At 58.4% G+C, this 24,941-nt stretch overlaps 1 protein-coding gene across 6 annotated transcripts in view; it reads right to left on the bottom strand.

Moving 5' to 3' along the window:
- Positions 1-24,941, bottom strand: part of ADAP1 (ArfGAP with dual PH domains 1) — a 48,844-nt gene that overhangs the window by 8,299 nt on the left and 15,604 nt on the right. For all 6 annotated transcript variants that reach the window (XM_033095726.1, XM_033095729.1, XM_033095728.1 and 3 more), the window contains exons 2-4: positions 17,528-17,658; positions 12,390-12,481; positions 6,672-6,754 (exon numbers count right to left, since the gene is read on the bottom strand). In XM_033095726.1, the coding sequence (XP_032951617.1) occupies positions 6,672-6,754; positions 12,390-12,481; positions 17,528-17,658 (306 nt within the window). The remainder of the gene's footprint in view (positions 1-6,671; positions 6,755-12,389; positions 12,482-17,527; positions 17,659-24,941) is intronic.

Below are 24,941 nucleotides of genomic sequence, written 5' to 3'. Positions count from 1 at the left end.
TCTCTCAGCCCCAGCGTGGACGCCTGCCCAGCGTGCCCCAAGTTCTCCAGGCCATGGCCCCTGGCCTCACTCAGGGAGGCCCAGGCCCAAGCGTCTGGACCTGCAGACTCCGGGCCCCACAACTCCTGCCGACGGTACCCCACAACGGGGGCCTCTCTAGGCTACACACAGTGCGGCAGTGCCCAGCGGGGCTTCCTGGCACACATCTAGAGCCTGGCTTGTGAGAAGTCTCCCAAAGAACTGGCCCACTCTGGGGTAGAGGCCAGATGGCTCACTCAGCATTTACTGAGCATCTATTGTGTGCTCATGCCTACTCTGTGCTGGGCCCTACTGTGTGCCAGAACCTACTGTGTGCTGTTCACAGTGTGCGAGGAGCCAGCCCACGGCCACGCCCACACAGCAAACCCTTGTGCTGCACCTGATACAGGCTCAGCAAGAGATTCTGAGCATGAGAGACCACTGCACACACACTGGAATGGCCAGACCAAACCCCCAAAACTGACCGTCCCAAGTGTGGGCAAACACGCAGCCCCGGAACCTCCTGTGCTGCAGGGGACAGCAGGATGCTGCGGCCACCCTGGAAAACAGCGGCAGTTTCTTAGAAAGTGAAACATGATACCACCCAGAGAGAAATGGAAGCCTGGGAGCAACATTGACAGTGGCTGTGCTCGGCCCGCTGTCCCTCGGCCGGGTAACTAGCCCGTTGGAACGGTGAGCACCACTCTGCACTGAGGAACGAGCTGCGTCGTGGGTACAGGCACCGTGAGGAGTGACCACGTCCAGGCTGCCCACGGTGGGTCCCATCTAACGGCGGCAGGAAAAGTTCTATGCTGGACACGGAACACGCCGGGCTGCCCAGGCTGGCGGCCAACGCACACTGCAGTTTGAGGGGACGGCCCTACCCTGTGCCTCGTCCTTGTCACAGCTCACAGGACTGCATCCTGCATCAGGCATGTGAGTCATGTAAATTGTCCCGTGTGCATGTAAGTTACACATTCGTTTTACAGCTGGAGCAGGGAGCACACGGCCTTGCTCAGAGGGGGCAATAAGGGTGGGCCAGTCTGTGTGTCCTGTGCCCAGGTCCCGGGGTGACCCTCCCAGGCAGGGTCCCCACAGCGTGAGCTTCTGCCTGGTGTGTGCCAGTGGAGGCAGTGTGACCACATGCGGCTAAAAGCATACACGTGAATACATGCTCGGAAGTGCAGGTGGTGATAAATGGCACGTGAGCATGTGTGAACACACGTGTGAACACACAAGGGCTGTGCCTGGGCAGCAGTGGGCAGAGGAGGTAGTGTCCGTGTCCCAGGGCTGTCTGGGCACCGCTGACCCGTCCCCATACTGGTCAGCACCTCTGAGGAGGAGGGGTGGGGAGGGTGTCCCCCAAGGAGCGTGTCTCACCCTGAACCGAAGCTTGAGCCCCCCGGGGCCTCCTCAGGGCCTGGCCCCCAGGGGCTGCAGCACGTCCATGGCGTGTGCTCAGGCACCTGACACCATCATTCCCATCACGGGTGTCTGTGACAGGGGCACTTCCTCACCTATCTTCTCTCATTTCTTTGTTCATCCGTTCGTTCATTTATTCATTCAACACGAGCACCCGCCCAGCAGCTGCCAGGAGGCTCTGCTGGACACGGGGCTGTAGTGGGGGGCCAGGTGGCAGGTCTCTGGCTGTGGGTCCCCGTTATTGGGCCGCTGACCTGTGCCCCATTTTGTGCACAAATAATCCAGGACCCAGAGACATCGCCTGACCTGTGCAAGGTCACACAGCAACCAGCAGGGCACTGGGGACCCAGGGGGCTGAGCTGGGACTCCTGGGTCACCATTACCCCCTTGTTTGTGACCCCCACAGCACCCAGTGTGAGCACACACGGGAAGAGACGCCCACACTCCCCAATCAACAGGGCACCAGTTTGCAGGAAGTCTTCCCGCCCACCCCAGACCCATGAGTGCCCCACCTGGGTACCCCGCACCTGGCAGAGCTGGGCTAGGGGGCCAGCCCCTCCCTGTCCACATGCCCCAAACCCTGAAACCCACACACCGGCTCCAACACAAGAACAGCAGAGCCCGACCCCACACGGTCTGAGTCCAGCAGGAAGCCTGCTTGGATGGGGGGGGCAGGGAGGCAGAGATGGCCCCTTCCACTGCCCAGCTGAAGCTCAGAACGACCGTCATTTGACTGGACCCCACCAGCCACCCCAGCAGTGCCGCGTGCCCTCTGTACGCCCCACAACAACACCACTTAACGCTTCTGGGGGTGTGGGGGGTGCATAAGGAGATGGGGTAAGATCCTAGGGGACGAGTGGGATCCAGAGCCTCGGCAGGAAATGCTGTGTCTGTCGGTGACTGGGGCTGGCCTGTGCGCCTGGCCCTCTGGACAACTGGGGGCATTGTCCACTACTGAAAGGCCGCCATTGAGTCTCTGGCTGGAGGCGGGTGGGTGTGGGGAGGGAGCCAGGAGCAGCTGTTACCCAGGGTCAGCCCCAGCTGGCAGCGACCGTGGGGGTCCTGGCCCAGGCATCTCCCACCCACCCGTGACCTTGGTTGAGGCAGCAGGCAGACAACAGGCAGTGGGGTGTGCCAGGCTGGCACCTGCCTGTCGGGGTCCACCTGGAACCCAGTGCCCTTGCCAGAACCCTCGCTCCCTGACACCAGGTTCTGTAAGGCCTGCCGGTGCTCAGACGGGGGTACTCGGTGACCGACAGGGAGATCGTGGCAGACCCCGCGCCCCCTGGGCACAGATGCAGCCTTGGGTGACACGCCTACCCAAACTGCCATCCTGTTCACAGAGGCAGCACTACCGTCCCTGTTCCCCAGGACGCGGCTGACGGAGCCCTGCACCCCGGTGTCTCTACCTTTTTATTTTTTTTTAAAGATTTTATTGGGGAAGGGGAACAGGACTTAATTGGGGAACAGTGTGTACTTCCAGGACTTTTCCAAGTCAAGTTGTTGTCCTTTCAATCTTAGTTCAGCTTCAAGCCATCTGGGAGCTCAGCGGCAGCTCAGCTCAAGGTGCCGTGTTCAATCTTAGTTGCAGAGGGCGCAGCCCACCATCCCTTGTGGGACTCGAGGAGTTGAACCGGCAACCTTGTGGTTGAGAGCCCACTGGCCCATGTGGGAATCGAACCGGCAGCCTTCGGCGTTAGGAGCATGAGCTCTAACCGCCTGAGCCACCGGGCCGGCCCCCCGGTGTCTCTATCTTGACACTCTTGAGGGCTGCTGGGCAGGTGCTCTGTGCAGAGTCCCTCGAATTGTTTGAATGACGTTTCTCATGACTGGGGTAGGTTACACATTTTCAGTGAGTGTCGTCACGCCCGTGGTGGTGACAGGGACCCAGCACCCGGGAAGGGGGTCTGCTGGTCTCTCCAGTGGGAAGTTAGTACCTTGTCCTTCTGTCCTCAGCAGTGTCCTGGGGAAAGCCCCTGAGGCCACAAGTCCTGTCTCCTGACTTCTGCCCTGGGGTCGGGGTGCCCACTGTGGGTCCTGTTAGGATGGGGTCACTGGGTCCCACGGACGCACTTCTCCTTTCTGTGTGTCTTCCATGAGTGTAGGCTGGATTTCCACAGTAAGAAAGCGGCCCCTCCCCCCTCCTTACTTACTGGTTCAGTTCTTCTTTCTGTCTTTGTGACCCCTGGAAATCGACTTCATCCTGTGGCTGGAATCCTGGGATGCCACCTGAACTGCCCCTTCAGAGGCCTGGCTGCAGGACACCCTCCTGTGAAGCCCCGGGCTCAGCTGAGGCCCCAGCAGGAGCCGTGTTGGGCGGGACAAGCTCCTCGGGCAGGCGCACCCTGCACCCTGAACCCTGCACCCTGCACCCTGCAGCAGTCTGGCGTCTGGCCCCCCTGTCGGCCCGGCACTGTGGTGACCCACTGTCTCCACTTCCAACAGCCCTGGGAACCACCAGAGCTATGGGCAGGCTCCTCACACCCCAGCAGTCTGAGACGGCTCAGGTCGGGGCCCAGGCCCTCCCCAAACCCTGTATCGCCCTCCCTCCTGGGGACTTCCGCATTCTGCGGGTGAGAAAGTACTCTGTGGCAAATCCAGGGGCAGGGCAGGAAGTGCCCACGGGAAGCCCCACTCCTCCAGGGACACCCACAGGGCAGGGGCTGGCAGCCCCCCCCAGGAAGCACATGGGTGCTGTGTGTCCCCCTGGACACTGGTGCTAGTGGCGGAGCGGGAGGGGGTTTGCAGGTACTGGGCAGCCAGCCAGGTGGTCCGAGGCTGGCGGGGGAGGAGGGCTCTGTGTGTGCCTGGTGCTGCCCTCCATCCTGGGAGGAGACAGGCGGGCATGACTGACACGGAGGGGCCTCTGCCATGAGCAGGTGACACTTGGAGGCTGCACAGGCAGGGACCTCACACGGGACCTCTGGGACCCCTGCAGCCCAGACGAGCCAGCGCACTGGGCACCTCCCCACGTAACGCTGGGGGTGGCTTGGGGAAGGTCTCGGTGGAGCAGAGGACCAGGATTCCATTCCTATAAATCTCAGGCTTGGCTGGGAGGGGCGTTGCAAGGAGGCACGGCCTGAGGAGGAGGTGGCATTAACATCCTGCGTGCGCTGGCTTTAAAGGAATGGAGAGGACACAGTGCTTTGTTCAGGGCTCCTGTAACCAGCCCCTCACGGCTCCACCATCAACAGCAGCCGCCGCCCCTCTGTGGGGACCCTGGAGGAGGCCCGGAGGCCAGCCGGGAGGGGACTGTGAGCCTGGGGACTGCTGGGAGGGCTGCGGGGGACCAGGCCTCGGACAGAAGGAGGCACGAATGGCAAGGGCAGGGAGCCCGGGCTCCAATGTGATGCTGACGGCTCACTTGGGGCGCCAGGCTGCCGACCGTTTCCCCGAAAATAAGACCCAGCCGGACCATCAGCTCTAATACGTCTTTTGGAGCAAAAATTAATATAAGACCCAGTCTTATAGTAAAATAAGACCGGGCCTATAATATAATATAATACAATATAATATAATATAATATAATATAATATAATATAATATAATATAATATAATATAATATAATACGAATATAATATAATATGAATATAAATATAAATATAAATATAATATAATACCAGGTCTATGATATAATATAATACTGGGTCTTACATTAATTTTTGCTCCAAAAGATGCATTAGAGCTGATTGTCCAGCTAGGTCTTATTTTTGGGGACACACAGCAGCTTCTCACCGTTGTCACCACCTCCCCAGCGGTGGCAGGAGGCAGAGGGAGAGACCTGGCTCCGGCTGACCCAAGCCTGGAGCTGACACCAAACACACCAGAAAAGCACTCGCTTTTCCCCCAAAGGCCTCCGACAGACAAGACCTGGGGGCGTGCCACCCTGCGTGACACCCCACTCGGAACTCAGACCCCGTCTCTCGTGAGGAGTGCTCCTGACTCCCAAGGTAGCATGTGTCACACCTCCCTGGTCATCGCAACAGGGTCACATGCCCAGCCCTGACCAGCCAGAACCCGAGATGGGACTTGTCCTCACACTCCTGTGAAAGTCACACATACCCTTTGCTCAGAGAACCTGCCTGAGGGGTTAAAAGACCTGGACCTGCTGGAGGGAAACTGCCCTGGGAGGGAGGGTGATGACCCAGAGGGGCCGAGCCGAGTCCTGGCAGTGCTAACGGAACCCCTAGATCCAGCTGTGCCTGAAGCCAGCACACCATGTCAGCCAATGCATGTCCTGTTCTCCTTGTACCCGAGCTGGACTTCTGTCGCTTACAACCAGAGCGTCCTGATGTGAAAACACAGAAATTCAGTGGCATGGTTGTGTCAGCCCATCCTGCCCCCGCCTCTGAAATGAGGCTGCATGCCATGTTATCAGGTGCTGAGACATTTATGCCCAGGAGACAAAGGAGCCCAGGCTAAGCCTTCCCGGGGTCCAGGCCGGGGCGGATCGTGGGGGGGGTCCCGGGAGCTGAACAGACACAGACGCCCACGTTCCACATCGAGACCCTCACAGGAGAAAGTGGCTGCCCGGAGTGGACAGGAACCGAATCAATACCATACGCCGGCCATCTGCCGGGAGGGGGCTCTGGAGAGGCAGACCATCTGGCCGCGTGCAGAGCCCCTCCCAGCCTTGCAACCACGGACATGGGAGCGTTACCCCGCAAGCGGCCGTGTGGACGGCACAGAGGGCTTGCCCGGGGGACAGACAGAGCGTGTATCCATTCCCACCCTGTGCTTCCCTGCTCTGAACAGGAATCCATTCCTGGCAGCAGAAGCCGTGGTGCTGCCAGCCTCCAGACAGCCAGGCCCGTCCCTGGCTTTGGGTCACCTGCACAGTGTCCCCTCTGCCCCACAGCTGGGCCAGAGGCCTGTCCACCGCCCTCCCCGCCAGGAACCACTCCCCCTGCAGGCCACCCCAGAGCAGAGGCCTGCATGCTTCCTGCACCAGCCAGGAGGGCCCAGCCGCAGCCCTGTGGGTCCCCACCCCCGACCCGCTCTGCCAGGGGACTAAGCACCAGGCCACCCAGCTCAACGTCAGCAGGCCAAGAGCTGGACACGTGTTCAGGCCAGTTCGCCAGTCGCTACCCAGGTTTATAATAATTCTGCAGAGTTGGGAGCGGGAAACAGACAGAGAGACACAGACAGACAGACAGACAGACAGACACACACACACACACACACACACACACACACACACGAGGGGAAGGCAGAGGGGGGCCTGCCTTACCTGCAGAGTAGGGCTCCTGCCTCTCGGGGTTGGTGAACTCCTGCCGCTCGTACTTGGCCCGGATCCACTGCTCCCGCAGGAGGCTGGGGAAGGAGAGAGCAGAGAGGAGAGCCTGGCCCCGGGGTCCAGCAGACGCCACGGGGACGCTCCCTGAGCCTGACTGCGGCGACAACACGTGGCTCCTGAGAGAAGCACTGCTCACAGTGGCCTTGGACACGTCCCACGGCCTCGCCGAAGGCAGGGTGAGGACTGCCAGCTGTGATTTTTAAATGTGTTTGCTAATGAGACAGTTCCTCCCCTTTCTGAAAAACTGTGAATTCACATACCATCAAATCCACCCATTTAAAGTGCTCAGGTCAATGGCTCATACTATATTCACAAGCTGTGCAGTCCTCCCCCAACCAGTATCTAGTTCCAGAACATTCCATCACTGTGAAGAGAAACCTGTACCCACGGGCACTCGCTCCCTGGCCCCCAAGCACGAGTCCATTTCTTGTCTCTGTATTTGTGGGTTCTGGGCATTTCATGTGGACAAATTGTGCAGTGTGGCAGCTGCTGTGACCGGCTTGCCTCCCTGAGCATGAGTTCAGGCTGACTCTCCCCCTGCCTGTGAGGCAGGACTCAGCTCGGTGCCGGAAGGTGAGGCCGGGCCCAGCTCCCAGCCACAGCAGGCACCGCTCCATCCCCTGGGTCAGCTGGTCCTAAGGCGCAGCTCAGGTCTCAGGGAGGGAAGCAGAGCTAGAGCAGCAGGAAGCCCGCCCTGCAGGGCGGCCTGACCCACAGAGGGCAGCCCACACCTCCGACCGCTCTGGCCCCTTCTGGAGAGCCACTGGCTCCTTCACCCACCCGCACGTCCGTGTGCCCTCCTGCCATGCCACCGGCTACCCCACAGCCTGGAGTCCCCAAGCAGGACCGTGTACACCCAAACCCCACGTCCCAGCTCCCTCAGTTCTCCCAGTGCCCACAGGACCCTCTGTGACCCCAGGCTTGACCTGGTGTCAGCTCCCCCACCTCAGCTGGTGGCTGCCTCCCTCGCTCCCACTCAGCCCTCTCACCCCACCCCTGCTTTCAGGCGTTGCCCTGTCAGCTGACGTGCCAAGGCCGGCGTGGCGTCCACAGGGCTCCACGGCCCCTGTTTCCATTTCTCACTTGTACAGGTTTAAATGCGACCGCACAGATCTGTACTTCACCTTGGAAGACACCATCCGCCCAGGGTGTGGGCCCAGTGGGAGGGTGGGCTCGGCCTCAGCACGTTCCCCAGGCCCAGCTGTTTCCGTTCCCAGCCCATCACACCGAACAGAACAGAAGGAAGCCTCTGGCTTCACTGGCCCACGCTCAGCCATAGAGCTGGGCTTGGACCCGGGGTGCCGGGGTCCGGTCCACCCCCTCAGCAGCCCCCACAGCAGCTCTGGGCTGTCCTCAGTGTCTTCACCCACGGGGTATCTCAGAACAAGAGTGCACGCCCCCCCCAGTTCTGGAGCCCCGCAGGTGTCTAAGCCCCCCCATTTCTGGGGCTGCAGGCTGCCCGGTGTGTGGCCGCACCGCCAATCCCGCCCTCTTCACGGGGCCTCCCCATGAAGCCCCGCCCTGTACACCTTGCTCACGACGTCCAGCCCCCAGGACGGGGAGACAATGAGCTGTCATTTGAGCTGCTCGTCTGTGGCGTCCGTCTCAGTGACCCTCTCCTGCCTCTCATGAGGCCGCGGGCATGGAAGTCAGGCTGGCCTCTCCCACCATGACCTCACGCGAGACCCTTTACTCCGTATCATCTGCAAAGACCCGCTTTCCGAACAAGGTCCCTTCACAGCCAGGGTGAGGACGTGATCTATCTTTTGGGAGATGCTGCTCAACCCCTTTGAAGGAACCAGCTCCTCTCCTGCACCCAGTTTCCTGTCTGTAACACAAGGGCCTCCCCAGGCCCAGAAGCTTCCAGAAGCAGCCACAGGAGGAAGGCCTGGGAAGGGGCATGGTGGGGGCAGCGAGGGGTAGTCCCCATCCCACTTGGAAGGGCTGTCCCAATGCACGGGGTCAGCCTATCGCCAGCTGCCTGGGCTGGCCCTGCCATGGCACGGGGCCCTGACTGCCTGAAGCCACCTGGTTCAGCCTCCTGCACACCTGTGACGCGGGGGGAGTGCCCACACTCCCACCGATGGCGTCTGGGGGGCCAGGATGACACCCACGTGAGAGCTCCAGCATCTGTCCTGTGTTCTGGAGAACCAGGCCCCCACCAGCATCCCGTCAGGGCCCTTGGGGTCAAAATGGGTCCCCTCAACCCAGAGACGACCAGGAGGTGGGACGGGTGCCAGGAGGGAAGGGGTGCCAGGTGTGTGGGCTGCCCTGCTCCCGCACTGCCCCCATTGGCACCTGCAGCTCCAGGATGGCACCAGACATCTTTGTACCCCCAAGGCTGGTGCAGCCCGGGGGCCAGAGGGCACCTGCTGAAATGACCCGTGACAAACGTGGCCAGCAAGAGGTGTGAGGTGTGGTGTGCCTGGGTCCTGCCTCGTGCCTGCGGTTCTGCCCTTGGGCTCTGGCCTCTGACTGTCATTACTGGATGCCTTTCTCTAACCCCAGCTCCACTGCGCCGGCCTCTGGGTTGAGGCTTTGCCCCTTGGGGACGAGACCCCCTCGTGCCTCGGTTTCCCTGTCACACAGGAGCAGTGCACCAGGTGGTGCCTTCCCTTTCTTTGGGTACAGAGGGCACAGCACACTCCCGCTCTGCTCTTGTCCCGTCCAGCCCCGTCATTTCGTCTGTGGTATCCCTGAGGCGGCTACAGGCTGGATTGTGTCCCCCAGAAAACTCCTGTTGGAGTCCTAACCCCCAGGACCTCAGACTGGCCCTTGTTTGGGAACAGGGTGGTTGCAGATTCATAAATTAAGACGAGGTCATCCTGGAAAGGGTGGCCCTGACCTGGGGCCACATAAGAAGGGGAAATCTGGGCACAGATACACAGAGAGATGACCACATGGGGACACCGGGAGAAGACGCATCTACAAGCCAGGGAGAGGCCTCAGGAGGCCCCGCCCTGTACACCTTGCTCGTGGATGTCCAGCCTCCAGGACGGGGAGACAATGAGCTCTCATTTGAGCTGCTCCTCTGTTGTGCTTTGTCACCAAGGCCCCCGGAAGCGAACACAGCACTCTCTTCAGCAGGGACACTACCCGCTGGGACCCGGTGAGCGAGGGGCACCTACCAGCCCACAGCTGCTGGGAAGTGGGGTGCTCGCTGCACTTCTGTACCAGGCCCCCTGCCACCCCAATCACACAGGAAGCAGGCGGGGGGCTGGTTTCCATGAGTAAGACTGAGAGGAGTGGTATGACTATCTGTCCCCCACATCAGGATCGAAACTCAAGGGCATGGGGGGGGAGGGGACAGACAGGAAGACAGCCTGAGTCACAGCCGGCCACTTAAAACGACCCTCAGCCTTGCGTGCTTCTCCCTGGATTCCAGCTCACAGGGGCTCCGAGCCTCAGACGGGAGGGAGGGAGGGACCACTGTGTCCAGAGAATTCACTCTGGCCCAGACTCGCTTCACTCTGGCCCTACACACGCTTCACATCACCTCGTTCTGTCCCCATGACACCCTGGTACCAGGCGGCAACCTCCCGGCCTTACAGCTGGGGAAACTGAGGCCTCTGCCTCCTGGAGGCTGCTGCAGGCCAGTCGTGCAAGGAGACCTGTTCAAAGTGTGCAACGTCAGGAGGCTGCACCCTGCAGTCTACAAAGGAATTCAAACCACACCTCCTACCATTGCACACCTCTCTACGGTATGCATAGGCTTCACATGCATCCGCCTGCCCTTCCACAGCCCTCTACAGTTTACACAGACATTCGCATGCCACCTCCACCATTGCAGGGACTCCACAGTGAGCTTGGTGCACCCCTACCCCCCACCCCCGTCCCGGACTCATGGCTGCCGTGGTACATCTGCCTGCTGATACCCCCCTGTGAGGGGCTCTCTGAGACCCCACCTATCGTGGCACCCATGCCCTTTAGGGCCGGGCCTGGCAGACCTGAGTGCCTACTGTGTGTGGGAACAGTGTCAGGCTCAGTTCCTGAACCTTCTCCATTGGAGGCTTCCTGGGGGTTAGAGTACGCTCCCCCGGGACACCCAGTCACCCAGGGAGGCCCTGATCACACTCCCCGGCAAGGGGCATGGCACAGGGACCAGGGGCCTGCCGAGAGTCCTGGCGAGGACATGGGCCTGTGGGCCAATCTATCCCTGTCATAGGCTCACACAGACAAGAGATACAGGGCACACAGGCTAATGCCCCAACCACAGAGCAGCCTGGGGCTGGGTGGTAACATCACGTCTCAGAAGTAGCTACCCTGTCTCAGTGATTCATACCGGGACCCCGCAGGGCTGGGGACCCCGGATTCCTGAGGACCCAGCGGCTAGTGGTGGGGCACATCCACCCAGTGCATAATGGGCTGGCTTGTGGGAACTGTCATCCATGACAAATAAACACGCAAGGAAAGAAATGGGATCAGCCATGTCTGGCCGCCCCTCAGCCCTCTCCCTGCAGCTACCTGGAATGGGAGCCTGCAGCCCTGGAGCTCACTGAACACAGCAATGGAACACGGGGGCTTTAGTTTACAGAGTGAGTCAGGAGCAAGCAGGGAACAGGGTGCTGCCGGGCAGGCCGTCGCTGGCCCCAGAGGTGGGGGCTGGGTCCCCACCCCCTTTCCAAGAAATGGAACCTTCTGGGAGGATCAGCGACTTGCCCGCCAGGGGAGTGGGAATTCATGGTGTACGGATGACGTCCCAGGCCCTGGGCCTGGCCCTCCACTGGGCTCTGTCACTCGGGGACCAACCCCTTTGGGCTCCAGGGAACCCTCGTCAGGAGCTGCTCATCTCCAAGTTCCATGAGGCAGCAGAGGCCTGGCCGAGGGTTCTAAGTGACCCTGGGGGCCAATCCTGCTCTGGGAACACAGGCTGGGGCATCCTGGGGGCTGATTTGGGGATTAGAAGTGCTGGGGGAGGAGGCGACAGGAGGAAGGCCAGGCCTGAGCAGCAGCTCCTGTGACGGGGGCAGGTCTCCCAGGAGCCCCCCACAGAAGGATCAGGACAGCTGATTGCCCCAGCCCCCTAGCACCCCGAGAATGGGGGCCCTCTGCCCCTCGCACGCACCCGCAGGTGTGCCCACCCTGTGCTGGACGCGGGGAAGAAAGCACATGAGGGTCACCCTCCACTCAAGGAACCCTAGCCCACAGGACCCAAGGAAAGCACTCAGGGTCCCCAGCTCTGGGTGACCAGAGGGAGGGTCTCAGCAGAAACACAAAAGGGAGCCAGACCATAGGGGGCGGGAGTGTCACTGGAGGTGGGCCTGGGGACAGGTGGGGCAAACGTGGGCATGGGCATGGGGACGGCCATCACCTGGATGGGACAGGGGACAGTTAGAGTCAGCCAGGCTGAGCACAGTTGCGCGAGGCCCCATGTGTGGGCAGTAGGGGATACTGAGGTTCAGAGGTTAGTGAGTGACGTAAGGCCTCCAGGGGCCACACGAGAGCGAGTCCCAGACCTTTCCCCACGTCCCCAGCTACCCCAGCTGCCATGTCCAGAATCAAACCAAGCACGAGTGGGGCTGCGCACAGTGTGGCAGCCAGCCGGCTTCCCCGCCCTTCCCCTGCCTGGTCCTCTGGGAGTCAAGCGGGGGCTGGAGGCCAGGACCCAGCACTGTTTACCAGTGACCCTGACAAAGCCCGTTTGTTACTTACTGACAGTCGGAAAACGTGGGCCGGTAGTGGAAGGACGGCACTTGGGACTCATACGCGGCTCTCGCAGCGTCGTTCCCATGCAAGGCCATGAACTGCAAGAGAGAGGAAGGGGTCAGAGCACCTGGGGGCCGCAGCGGGCAGACCCCTGGGCCCCGCGGGCGTGGGCACTGCCTGACGGGAACTCCCATACCCCACACACCCTCATCCCTGTCCCAGGGAAACCGTTTGGAGAGAGGGGCCACAGACCTAGCTTCCCCAGTAGGCGCAGAGAGGAGCACCTCCTTGGGACAGCAGGGTCTGAGCCCCATGGCCACCCTGAGACAGGCAGCCCGGCTGCAGAGCTGCTCCCTCTGCCACAAATGCCCCATGCATGTCTGCCTCACACAAGGCCGGGCTTATTCACTCAAGGGACCCATATTTAGGGAACAGCTAACGTGTGCCAGATACAGGGGGCGCCCTGGAGACAAGCTGAGAGAAGGCCACCTGGCCCAGATGAGGCTGAGGACCCTGGAAGGCAGAAAGTGATTACAAACTTCAACCGAAGCAGAAGGAAAGCAGCGGGGGTTGGAGGGCGACCAGACAGGGACTAGGGGACGGCTCTCGAGGAGGCACTGGCAGGGGAAATGGCACGTGCACAGGCCCTAAGGCGGGGACCTGCCGGGCATGTGGGAGCCATCTGCAGCCATGGCGGGTGGGGGGCCCTGCGGCGCCTCGAGGACAAGGGGACGAGAAACCCCTCCCTCTAAAGTCATTGCACTTTGAGGACCATCAGACTGTGAACTTGGGCGGCCCAAGAAGATGAACTGGAAAAAATCACAGATGAGACATTTCAGCAAAAGAGTGCTACCAAATTAGAATTCTAAAACTTGTTCTTTTCTGTATAAAACTCAATCTGCTAGAAGATATAACCAAAGGAAAGACCCACTTACGACAGCTACTAGGCAAAATACCGAAGAATTAGCCTAATGAGAAACATTCAAAGTCTCTACAGAGAAAAAACGTGCTGCTGAGGAGGCAACAGAAACACGAACAAAGATGCCCTCCCTTCGTTCTCAGACGGGGAGACGGGAAGCAGACTCTCCCCCTTGATAATCTGTATAGTTTTTTTGCAATACACACACACACACACACACACACACACACACACACACCCAGGAACAGAATTTTCTAAAGCCAGCAACGATTCTAAAGATCATCTTAAGAAGCAAAAATATCCTAGAAAGTTCTAAAAATGAGGATGTTCCTACCAGATGCTAACACCTCCAGTCATGCCACCATAGACAAAGCAGGTGCCAAGCAGAAAGCTTGGGACACAGCGAAAGGTGCAGCAAGGGGGCCACCAGGACCCAATGTCCACTGCTGAGCAGCTCTACCAGCACAGTAATGCACAGTAGTGGTGACATTGCAGGCCAGTGGGGACTGTCCAGTAGGCAGTTATCCATAAGGTTAGGAAACTGGGAAAGCATCAGAGAAAAAGTAGGGTTGGGTACACCTTCCAGTAAAGGGAACTCCAACTGAACATTTACTTTCCAAAGTTAAATAATAAAAGTGGCAGATAAAAATTATGGGACAATTTAAAAAATAATTTTAGGAAAATATAGGAGGAAATCTTTGCGACTTTGGATTAGGAAATGGTTTCTTAGATATGACACCAAAAGCATAAGAAGGCGGACGACCTGGACGCACGCTTACAACTTCTTCAAAATTATAAACTTTTGTGCTTCAAGGGATACCATCAAGAAAGTGAAAAGATGTGATGAACCTCAAAAACATGATGCTACAAAAGGCTACAAAGAAGCCAGACACAAAAGGTCACAGCGTGTGATTCCACTCATGTGAAGTGTCTACAACAGGCACATCCACGAGACAGGAAGTGGGTGAGTGGTCACCAGGGGCTGGGGCGGGCGTGGGGTCTCCTCTGCAGCTGGAAACGTTTTGGACCCAGGCAGAGGGGTGGTAGCCCAACACTGTGAATGTGCCAAATGCCACTGAACTGTTCACTGCAAAACGGGGAATTTATGTTATGCCAATTTCATCTCCATAAAAAAAAATTACTAGCTAGCTCCTTAAGAATATAAACTCTACTATTTACATTTTAAAAATATTATTGAAGACAGAAAATTAAAAGACAATGCACAGAATGAGAAAAAGTATTTACAAATACTGTATCTGATATGGGACTTTTGTCCAGAATATATAAGGAACTCTTAGCAACAAAATTAAGAGACAAACCAGTAATTTTTAAAATGGGTACCGGGTCTGAATGCACATTCTGCAAAGAAGACACACGAATGATTCAAAGCTCATCAGGGATGCCCACCACCATCGGCCACCAGGGAACTGCAAGAGATCAACCTCAGGGCCACGAGATCAACCTCAGGGCCACCGGCTGGCTGAGACCACACACGGTAGGGCAGACAGGGAGACTGGGTTCCTACATATCACTGGTGGGAGGTGCAGCGGCTTTGGAAAAACAGTCGGGCAGTTCCTCGACTGTTAAACATACTCATTACAAGACCAGCAATTCCGCTGCAGCCCAAGAGGCGTGAAAACGTGCCACACAGCAAGGCAATGTCCGGAGCTGCATTCTGCGTAACAGCGGGAACAATGAGAACCTGCAGAGTGGACGAACACACAGTGATCCATCCGCACCATGGAAACTATGCTGCCACGAGGGGAACGAGGCGCTGACATACCTGTGGCCTCAGTGACACGACAGAGCCACAGGAGGCCACGCTGGTGTGGCTCCATTGGGTGACATGCCCAGACAGGCAGGCCCAGAGACGAGACGCAGGCCTCCTGCTGTCAGCGGGCTGGGCGCTGGGCACTGGGGAGTGGTTGCCGTCGGGTGCCAGCCGGGCTAGTTTATATGACAATTTTCTGAAATTGGACAGTGGGGCTGGGTGCACAGCCCTGTGAATTGTATGCCTAAAAGGGTGAGTCGCAGGGCGTGTGAATTATGCCTCAATAAAGCTGCTTTGAGTAAAAATAACCCTGGGGTGGAGGAGGCAACCTACGCTTGCTGTACACCCTGAAACCACAAGAGAAAGGTTGGTAGATTTGACTACATCAAAGTAAAAAGTTCCCATGGCAAAAGCACATGAGCAAAGGCAAAAGGCAACTGAGAAAACCGTCTTCAGCCTGTACCTTAAAGGGTTAAAGGCCCGAGAAAATGAGTCACTAGTAATAAAGTGGGAGGAAACACCAAGGACCCTCGTGTCACCCAACACAACTTCATTCAAGATAAAAAAATGCCAGCGAAGACCAGCCCCCCACTCCTGGCAAAGGAAGAGCCGCGGGCGGGGCCATGAGCAGTGGGCGGGGCCGTGGGCGGAGTTGTGTGCGTGGGCGGGGCCGTGGGCCTGCAGGGAGCGCTCAGGCTGGAAGCAGCGCCAGGGGAGTTCCAGGCACGCAGCCTCCGGCCACGCACCTCCATGTCCAGGAGCTTCCACTGACTTCCACGTGTCCCAGGTGACGCAGAGGCTGGTCACTGGCCGAGGGTCACAGTGGGAGGGGACCAGACCCACTGTGTCCACCCAGAGAGGCCTGGTTAGTGAGTGGACATTCTCCACACAGGCCGGCTGCAGCCACCGGGGGGATGGGGTGCTCTTCACGCAGGAGCACAGTGGGCACTTGTCCAAACTGGGCGTGTCGGAAAGATGCACGGCCGCCACCCAGGGCAGGGAGGAGGGGAGACAGCGGGCGCCTTGACGGAGGAGAGTGCAGGCCCGTGGCCCAGCCACACCACAGACTGTGTCGGCCTTCGTGAGCACGCGGGCGGCTGGACGCTGGCCACCACACAGGACAGTGACCACAGGATGCTCAGTGACAGAAGCCACCGCGGGCGGCCTCGCAGGCTTGGTGCCATTCATGTGCAATGTCCAGAAAAGGCAACTCTACAGACAGAAAGCAGAGGTGTGCCCGCTTAGGCCTGGGGCGAGGTGACAGCTACAGGGTTTCTTTCCAGGTGACAGAAGTGTTCCAGAACTGACTATGGTGACAGCTGCACATCCCTGTGAACACACTAAAAACCACAGGCTTGTGCACTTGCATGGGTGACGTGATGACATGTGAGTCCCATCTCAGTAAGCAGTGTTTTAAGGGATGTCATAGGACATCAAGTTTAGGGGAAGGGCAGGAAAAGAAAAGAAGAGATGGTAAAAGACGAGCCCCTCGAGTCGGTCCCGCCCAGGGCCCGCTCCGGCTGCAGCCATCACAGAGGAGTCCTGGGCGGTGAGCACGCTCATGCCCCAGGCTAGCCTGGCTCAGCTGGACTCACGGACTCCCCAGCTGACCAGCAGCCCAGCACAAAGGGTCGCACGGAGCCCCACTTCCAGACTCCCTAGCGAGGAGCCAGGGCGAGACCCAGCCTTGGAGCGGGAGTTCAGGCGCTGTGTTTTAAGGGCAGAGCACAGGTGCAGACAGCACAGAGGACTCAAGTCCCTGCCCCTGTCCCCGTGCAGCCACCATCGGCACCGGGCAGTTTCTGCACACCCCCCGTGAGCGTCTGCAGGTAGAAAGCAGAGGTGTCCAGTAGCACACAGGTCTGGGTCCCTCTTCCCTCCTTCCCACCATGGCATCACACTACAAGTGTCATTCCCCCCTGGGCCCCAGAACCCACTGCAGGGAGGCACCCAGGGGGGCCTCCGGTGTCCTGTCCGACCTGCTGACTTCAGGGTGTCTCGGTGAGTGTCCCGTGTGCATAGGTTCTGACCCCAGGACTCTGCACCTCTCCCAAGTTCCTGGGGAGGCCGATGTCACCAGCATCACACTGAGAGCAGTGAACTAGCTACTCTCAGGTTGGGGGTGCACACGGGGCCACCAACCCTGGACTCCCCACCCCCACAGTGGCCCCCGACCAAGCTGCCACCTTCTGTCACTGGCTGGCCACTAGGCCTCCTGAGGCCCTCAAGCAGCCAGTAGGTGTTGGTCCTTGGTTCCCTGCCTGTGTCCCCACGGCCTCCGCGGGGGGGTCAGGGGTCAGGCCCCACCCTCCTGCACCCCACCTGGGTGGTCTCCACACCACACCCCTTTTGCTACCGCAGCCCCAGTCACCACCCTTTTCATCGCCGTGTGTGTTACCTGCCTGACCCTCAGGACAGGCCCCCAGGGTCCCCTCCAGCCCCGCCCAGCCGTACCTCCACTTGGGGCTCCTCCCAGGTATCCAGGCGGACGGACTTGACCTTGCTGACCTGGGGGATGTTGCGATGGATCCCGGAGCAGCTCAGGCAGATGAATACGCCGAGGGTGTAAGAGGCCCAGTCAGGGTCTGGAAAGCAAAGGGCACAGTGTCAGGGGGACCCGGCCCACGGCTGGAAGCCCCAGCCCCACAGGACGGGAGGCTGGCGTGGGGATCCGAGTTCACCGAGTCTGGGACGCTTGGCAGAGACCTCTGCACACCCCCCCAAGAGGAGCAGCCCCACCGGTCATCCCAGCTGCCTGGGGACAGAGCGCTCCCGGACGGCGAGTGGCCACTGTAGCCAGGGGAGACGCTGGGCGACGGCAAGTCGAATGGTCGGCGTGCCAGACGACAGCCCGCGATGAGCACCGATGCTGCCGTGTGACGAGGACACTGGCTTGACCACGCACGCCGACACACTCACGGGTAACACACCTGGGTGTCTCGTTTACTTGAAAAACTTCAACAGAAACACATGTGTAGGTGAAGTACACGTGGCAGAGTGAACGGTCGGGATCTAAATGGGGGGTGAGAGGGGCAATGGTTCGGAGTGCCCGCCAACCAAACGAGGGAGGGATGGCCAGGGGCGCTGGGACGCCTTCCTCCTCTCTGCACATCCCTCGTGGAAGCTGGGCGAGGGCTGGGCTGCCAACAGGAGTCCCACAAAACCTTCTTGTGGCCCTGGCTGAGGCCACCGCTTGAGTGGGGCTCCCTGGGAGCCCCAGGAGGCCAGGCTATGCCACCCTGTGGTCACTATGGCCTGATGGGCTGGGAGTCCACAGACCTGGGGATTGTGGGGGTCAACCACATGGACACCCCTGGCCCAGGCCTGGGGGGACACTTTCCTCCAAATAAGACAGGTCTGGGAGGTGGCTGTGCTCAATTGTGGCCCACCACAGGCCACCCCTGTCCTCCTGAGGACGTGTCCCTGCACCTCCCTTCAGGGGCCTCCAAAGCATCCACCCTGGTGCCAAGTGGTCTGAGCTCCTCCTCAGATACCAAATGCCTGAGCCACAGGCCCACACAGCCCTATGCTGCGTGAGCATGCAGAGCGCAGTGTGAGCATGTGTGGTGTATGTGTGAGTGTGCAGTGTGCAGTGTGAGTGTGCCGTGTGCACGGTGAGTGTGCAATGTGCACGGTGAGTGTGCCGTGTGCACGCTGAGTGTGCAGTATGCACTGTGAGTGTGCCGTGTGCACGTGTGAGTGTGCCATGTGCATGGTGCGTGTGCGGTGTGCACTGTGAGTGTGCGGTGTGCACTGAGTGTGCCGTGTGCATGTGTGTGTACCGTGTGCACTGTGAGCATGCAGGATGTAGCAGTGAGCGTGCAGGCTAAGAGGGCGCAGGCACCTCTAGTTCCTGGGCTGAAGACCCACCAGCCCCAGCCTGCCCCAGCCTCACAGCCTCTGGGCGCCCACCATGTCTTGGGCTCCAGCCACTTCCCTGCAAGTGGGGAGGCCAAGGGGCACAGGCAGGTGAGCTCAGCAGTGGCCAGAGAGCTTGGTCCTGGCAGTACAGGCAACCCGCGCTCCCCCCAGCCCAGCTTACAGCATCCCTGTCGGGGTCCCCAAGGGTGTGACAGTCTAGGGGCGAGTGGAGGAAGTGGAGGCCAGGAGGCAGGTCACTGGCCCAAGACACACGGCTTCTAAGTGGCACTCGGAATAGAGAAGTTTCAGGAAAAAAACAGCCGCGTCATCCTGCAGACCTGCGCCCGGCCCCGCGGCTCACTCTCCCAAGGGGCTGTGGGCAGGCGGAGCCCGGCCTCCTAGGCTGGCGGATGGGCGGGGAGCACTCACATCAGTGTCTCTGGGGTGGGGCTGGCTGGTGCGCGGAGGGCTCGGGTGGGTCTGAGGCAGTGGGAGGGGAAGTGCCCCCCCCCACAGGGACACAGAGGTGGGCGCGCTCTGAGGCCACCAGGAGCACCCCATACAACCCCTCTGCTTCCGTCCCAGCACCTGCCAACTGGGCATTTTCATTTATTTGCCCATTTACTGTGCATGGTCTGCCTGGGCCCCTACAATGTAAGGGAGTCAGGGGTCAGGTGTGCTGTTGTTCCCCCCAAGCAGCCCCGGCCCGGCCAGACAGATGCCCACACGTAGGGACCCAGATGTCTGCTCTGCCCTACAAGTCGTGTCCCTTGGCTCCCTTCCACAACTCCAGGGTGACCTTCTGAGGACGTCAAGGGACAGGCCACCACCCCTGTGGTGGCAAGGACTGGGCATTGGCCAGAAGCCAGGGTTCTATGGAGAGGGTGGGGCCAGAGCTTGTGGGAGACCCTGGAAGGTGGTTAGCAGGAGTCTCGGGTGGGGAGAAGGCCATGTCCCCCAGCTCTGAGCCTCAGGGGACAGGGGCAGAAGGAAACACTGACAGTCAGAGAGCTGCAAATCACCTTCCGCCAAAGAGCTCTCGAAGCCCTAGACAGGAGCCCACCCGTGACCAGGCTTCCACATGGGGACCAAGAGAAGGTTTCATAGTCCGCATGACCCGATTTCTGCTAAAGGTTTTTTTATCAGCATCTGCTCTCCTTTTTGGTGTCACTCGAATTGTATGACTGCTGCAGAGGACACTCCACGTGCCCAGTCCCCTGCCCTGTGCTAAGTGGGCACAGCCTGCCCCACAGTGGTTCCTGCAGCCGCTCTAGGGCACCTGAGGATGCCCAGGCATGCAGCCATCCTCCTTGGCTCTCAGGAGCCAGCTCCCTCTTTGCGAAAATGCTGCCCCAACAGGAAATGAGGAAATCTTCTGGACCGAAAGCCTGCAGGTCTGAGAAAAAGGGAACAAACAGGGAAGATGGGCCCACAAGCCACAGACACAGCGACCAGCCAGGGGACGGCTCAGGCCGCATAGCTCACCAGGTGACACACGTGGCACCGCCTACCACCCAGCCCTCTTGCAGTGGTGCTGCCTGGGGAGGAGGGACCCTTCCTAGTGGCATGGGGCAGAGGGGAGCTGGTGACCCCGGTGGCAGGTTTTCCACTAGAAAATTACACCAGGGCAGGGCAATGGTTGTCCTCCCAAAGCCAGAAATGGGGCTGCCACTCCCTCACACCACTCGCGCTCAGAGCAGTAGAAGCGCCCTGGCTCCCACCCTCCCTCAGCCTCCTGCCCATGCCCTGGCTGACCAGTGGCCAATTCCACAGTACACAGCAGAGCTGAGTGGTTGTGACAGAGAACACATGCCCACAATGCCGAAAATATTTGTGTCTGGGCCTTTAAGAAAGGGTTTGCTTTAGAGGGACAAGAGGGTGTGACACAGAGTGAGCCCAGGAAGGCATGTGATCAGGACTGCTAATATCGTCTCTCTGACCACAGGTACCGAGGTTCCACAAGAGGCTACTACACACCTGCCTGACATGTGGCAACTGTGCGAGGACCCACAGGGGTGCAATTCGGGGTTGTGTGACTGGCACCTGCCGCTGCCTGCGGTGTGTGTGAGGGGATGTTCTCATGTGTGTGCAGGCCGCCTATTACGTAAGAATAAAGACAGGCCAGTTATGTCAAGTGTGTTGAGGGCCGGAGCAGCACAGAGTTGTCACGTGATGAGCAGGAAACCTGTGCCCTCTGTCAAAGCTTTGGGAACGGCGCACATGTGAAGGGCTGATACTGCCAGGTGTCCCTGAGGACGCAGAGAAAGTGGAACTCGCACAGCTGGTGGGGTGCAGACCGCTCGGCCACTCGGGAAGACAGTTTGGCAGTCACTTACATATTAAACCTGTATCTCTGCTACAACCCCACAATTTTCCTCCTAGGTATTTACCCAGGAGAAATGAAAATGTCTCCACAAAGAATCTGCATATCCCACAGTTTGTAAAAAGCACAGGACAACGACCACAACGGCTCAGGCTATAGGCCAGGAATGCAAGTCAGTCAGTGTGACTCATCACATTCACAGATTGAAAAAGAAAACCCGTATGATCGTCTCAATAGATGCAGGAAAGCGTTTGAGAAAGCATAACATCCCAATAAAACTTTTCAGAAAACTAGAACTAGGTGGCAATGCCCAAACTTGACGGCATCTGAAGTGTCTGTAGCTGACATCCTTCATGGGGCAGCAAGACTCACTTTCCCCAAGATCAGGAACGAGATGCAAACGTTTGCTATAGTCACTTCTATTCAATGCTGAGCTGGGGGTTCTAGTCAGTGCAACGAGGCAGCAAAAAGAAATAAAAAGCACCTGGACTGGAAAGGAAGAAATAAAATTGCTTTTATTCACGCACAACATGATTAGGTAGGAAATCCAACAGGCTCTACTAAACATTACCAGAACAAACAGGGTCACAGGATACAAGACACACAGACAGAAACTGGCTGTGTTTCTATACACCTGCTGCAACAGGCAATTTAAAAGCCACGTGTACACCAGGAGAGGCCTGCACCAAGTGTCAGGGTTTGTGACACCACTGAACTGGACCCTTAAAAGTGGGCAACAGGGTAAACGCTGTGCTACATATATTTTACCACAATTAAACATTTTAAAGTACCATTTAAAATAGCACAAAAATATGGAAACTTAGAGCTAACTATGATGAGATAATGCAAAGCAGTACAATGAAAACTACAAAATATCACTGAGAAAAATTAAGGACGACTAAATACGTGGTGAAAACTAGCATTTTCATGGATTGGAAGACTCACTATTGTTAGGAGGTAAATTCTCTCCATAATTAATCTATATATTCAATGTCATCCCAGTAAGAATTCCAGCAGGATTCAACAAACAGAAGTTAATATGCTGGCTCTAAAACCCGTACATCAGTGCGGCACCTACAACAGCCAAGCCACTTTGAAAAAGGACAAGGATGAAGGAATAACACTACGTGGCTTCAGAATCTATCGCAAAGCTGGTTGTCAAGATGGGGGTGCTCTTGGTGTAGACACAGACGGGGGTCAACGGAGCGAGACTGAGTCCAGAAATAGACCCACAAGTCTGGGGACAACTGGCTGTTGACAAAAGGATAAAGGCAGTTCCGTGGAGACAGAGTAACCTTCCACCACACACGTCACCTGCAAACACTACACTGGGTCCGTACCGCTCACCATTTACAGATAGTAACTCAGTACGCATAGCAGTACTCAACGTAAAATCTAAACCACAAAACTTCCAAAAGAAAACAGGGGAAAGACCTTTGTGACCTTGGGTGAGGCAAAGACCTTTTAGCTACAACACCAAAAGCAGAACTTAGGGTAAAAGAAAGAAAAAAAAAGATAAATTGACTTCATCAGAATTTTAAAAAAAGATCTCTCTTTGAAAGCCACTTGTTGAGGGAGTGAAAAGGCAAGTCACACGGGAGAAAATCCTGCAAACCCAATATTGATGAGAGCCTGTGTCCAAAGTATGTAAAGAACTGCTCAGACTCTAGGGGGCAACAACCCAACTACAGAAACAGGCAAAGGACTTGAACGGAACTTAACCAAGATGCCCCACTTCACCTGTCAACCGTCATGGGGTGCTGACTGCACAGACCGAGGGCGCTTTCGGGGTGACGGGAACAGGAAGCAGTTACTTCTCCCACCGCATGCCAGAAAAGGGTGTGCTTTATTTTCCAGAAATCACACCTCAGAAAAGGGGAATTGTTAAAAGAAGCTGGTGTGACTATGGCCCCAGCCCTATTCCAAAGACGGGAGAAAGAGGAAAACCGGGTCTTCGGTTCTGGGGCTTTTGGGCTCAGCAGGGATATGTCCCTCTCATGGGATGCATCCCCCCTCTCGCAGACCTGGCGACCATGCTCTCCCAGAAGGCGGGGAGAGCCACGTGGGCCACTCCAGAAGCCTGGCCTTGGGTAAGGAAGCAGCAGGAGACGCCTGGCACCCTCCAGGCCCTCGCCTCCCCTGGGCTATGCCAACTGACCACATTACCTCACTTGATCCTCACAATTTCCTTGGAGGTACAATCATGTCCACGATTAGTCCACTTCTGTGGAGTAAGGCAGATAAGCCCAGAGAGGGTCGGACACTTGCCTGAGGTCACACAGTGGCAGAACTGGAATCAGCCCGCTGGGATCTGTCTCCCACAGCCCAGCCCCAGCCCTGATCCACAGTCTTGGAAGGGCTCATGGAAGCCCCAGCCCAGGGCCCAGGCAGATGAGGAAGCTCGTCTGTCATTCCTCGAGGTGACAACCTGTCCATCCTCCCTCTGCCCCCCTCCTAGGACAAGGCAGGAAGACCGCTGGAAAGAGCCTGTCCTCTGCCCTGCACTTGCTCCTTGTGACACCCACAAGGAAGGAACGGACTCCTGCCTGAGGAGCCCGCACCGCAATCACACAGAAGAGCTTTACATTACACCAAGATAAAGGCCTCCAGGAGAGGGGAGGTGCCAGGGCTGCTGGGAGGCCTGCCGGGAGGAGGAAGCAGAGAGCTAGGCAGCAAAGCACAGGCAGGAAGTGACTGATGCACGATAGGGGCCGTCCAGACCAAGCCAGCAGTGGGCAGAGTGTGGCTGACCAAAGCCAGAGGGAGGCGCTGACCTGAGTGGGAGAGTGTGGGCCCTCCTGCTTCTGCCCGACCTCGGCTAAAGGTCCCAAGGCGTTCTGTCCCGGTGCCACCTTGACCACCTGGCCAAGGAGGTCCAGGGCGGGCTCCTATGTGTGCATGTGCAGTGGGGAGACTAGGAGCTGGACAAAACAAAGGTTGGAAGGAGGTCCCCAAGAGAGACAGGTGGGCTGACGATTTAGCTCTCCAAGTGGCCAAGCTGGACCTGCGGGCTTCCTTCTTGAGGCACGGCTAGGCCTGCCCACCTGTGCATGAGCCCCCTCCCCACCAGGTCTGCCCAGCTGTGCACAAGCCCCCCCATCAGAACCAGGAGAAAGGGCAGAGGAGTGGGGGTACACATGTATACAAACCCCATATTCTGAACACAGAGCCCCTCCTTGGAGGAGGGCAGAAGGCTGGCAGAGTCCACATCTGAGCACCCAGAGCTCAGGAATGCCCCGCTCAGTGAGCTGAGGTCGGTGTCCAGAGCCTCAATTCTCCCCAGGACAGACCATGAGGCCCGTGTGTATATTGACGGGCCCAAGGGGTGGCCGAGGACATGGCTGGTGTGTGTGGAGCAGGCAGACACCCTCCAGGAGCAGGAGGACGTGGGAGAGGCCAGGCCTGAGCCTCCGTGCGCACTGCTGCCCCAGCCCCACGAGGACGGGCCTGCCCATGTGTCCCCAGACCTCTCCTAGCCCTGGGTCGTGGTGACATCACCTGCCGCTCAGGGCAGACTCTGCCCCAGGCCACCAGCTTCCTCCCGGCTCCCCTCCCACTCCCCAGGCTGTCACAGTCCTCTATGTGCCCCACTCTGCCATGCCTTCTCCCAGGGCACTCCAAGGTGACTCAGCCCCCTTACTATTTCCGGGAGGTGGGCTGAGGCACCTGGGCTGACGAGGCGTG

Source organism: Rhinolophus ferrumequinum, chromosome 24 (genome assembly GCF_004115265.2).
Source record: "Rhinolophus ferrumequinum isolate MPI-CBG mRhiFer1 chromosome 24, mRhiFer1_v1.p, whole genome shotgun sequence".
In the NCBI taxonomy this organism is placed as follows: Eukaryota; Metazoa; Chordata; class Mammalia; order Chiroptera; family Rhinolophidae; genus Rhinolophus; species Rhinolophus ferrumequinum.
Note: the sequence above shows the minus strand (reverse complement) of the source record. Positions and strands in the feature narration are given on the sequence as shown.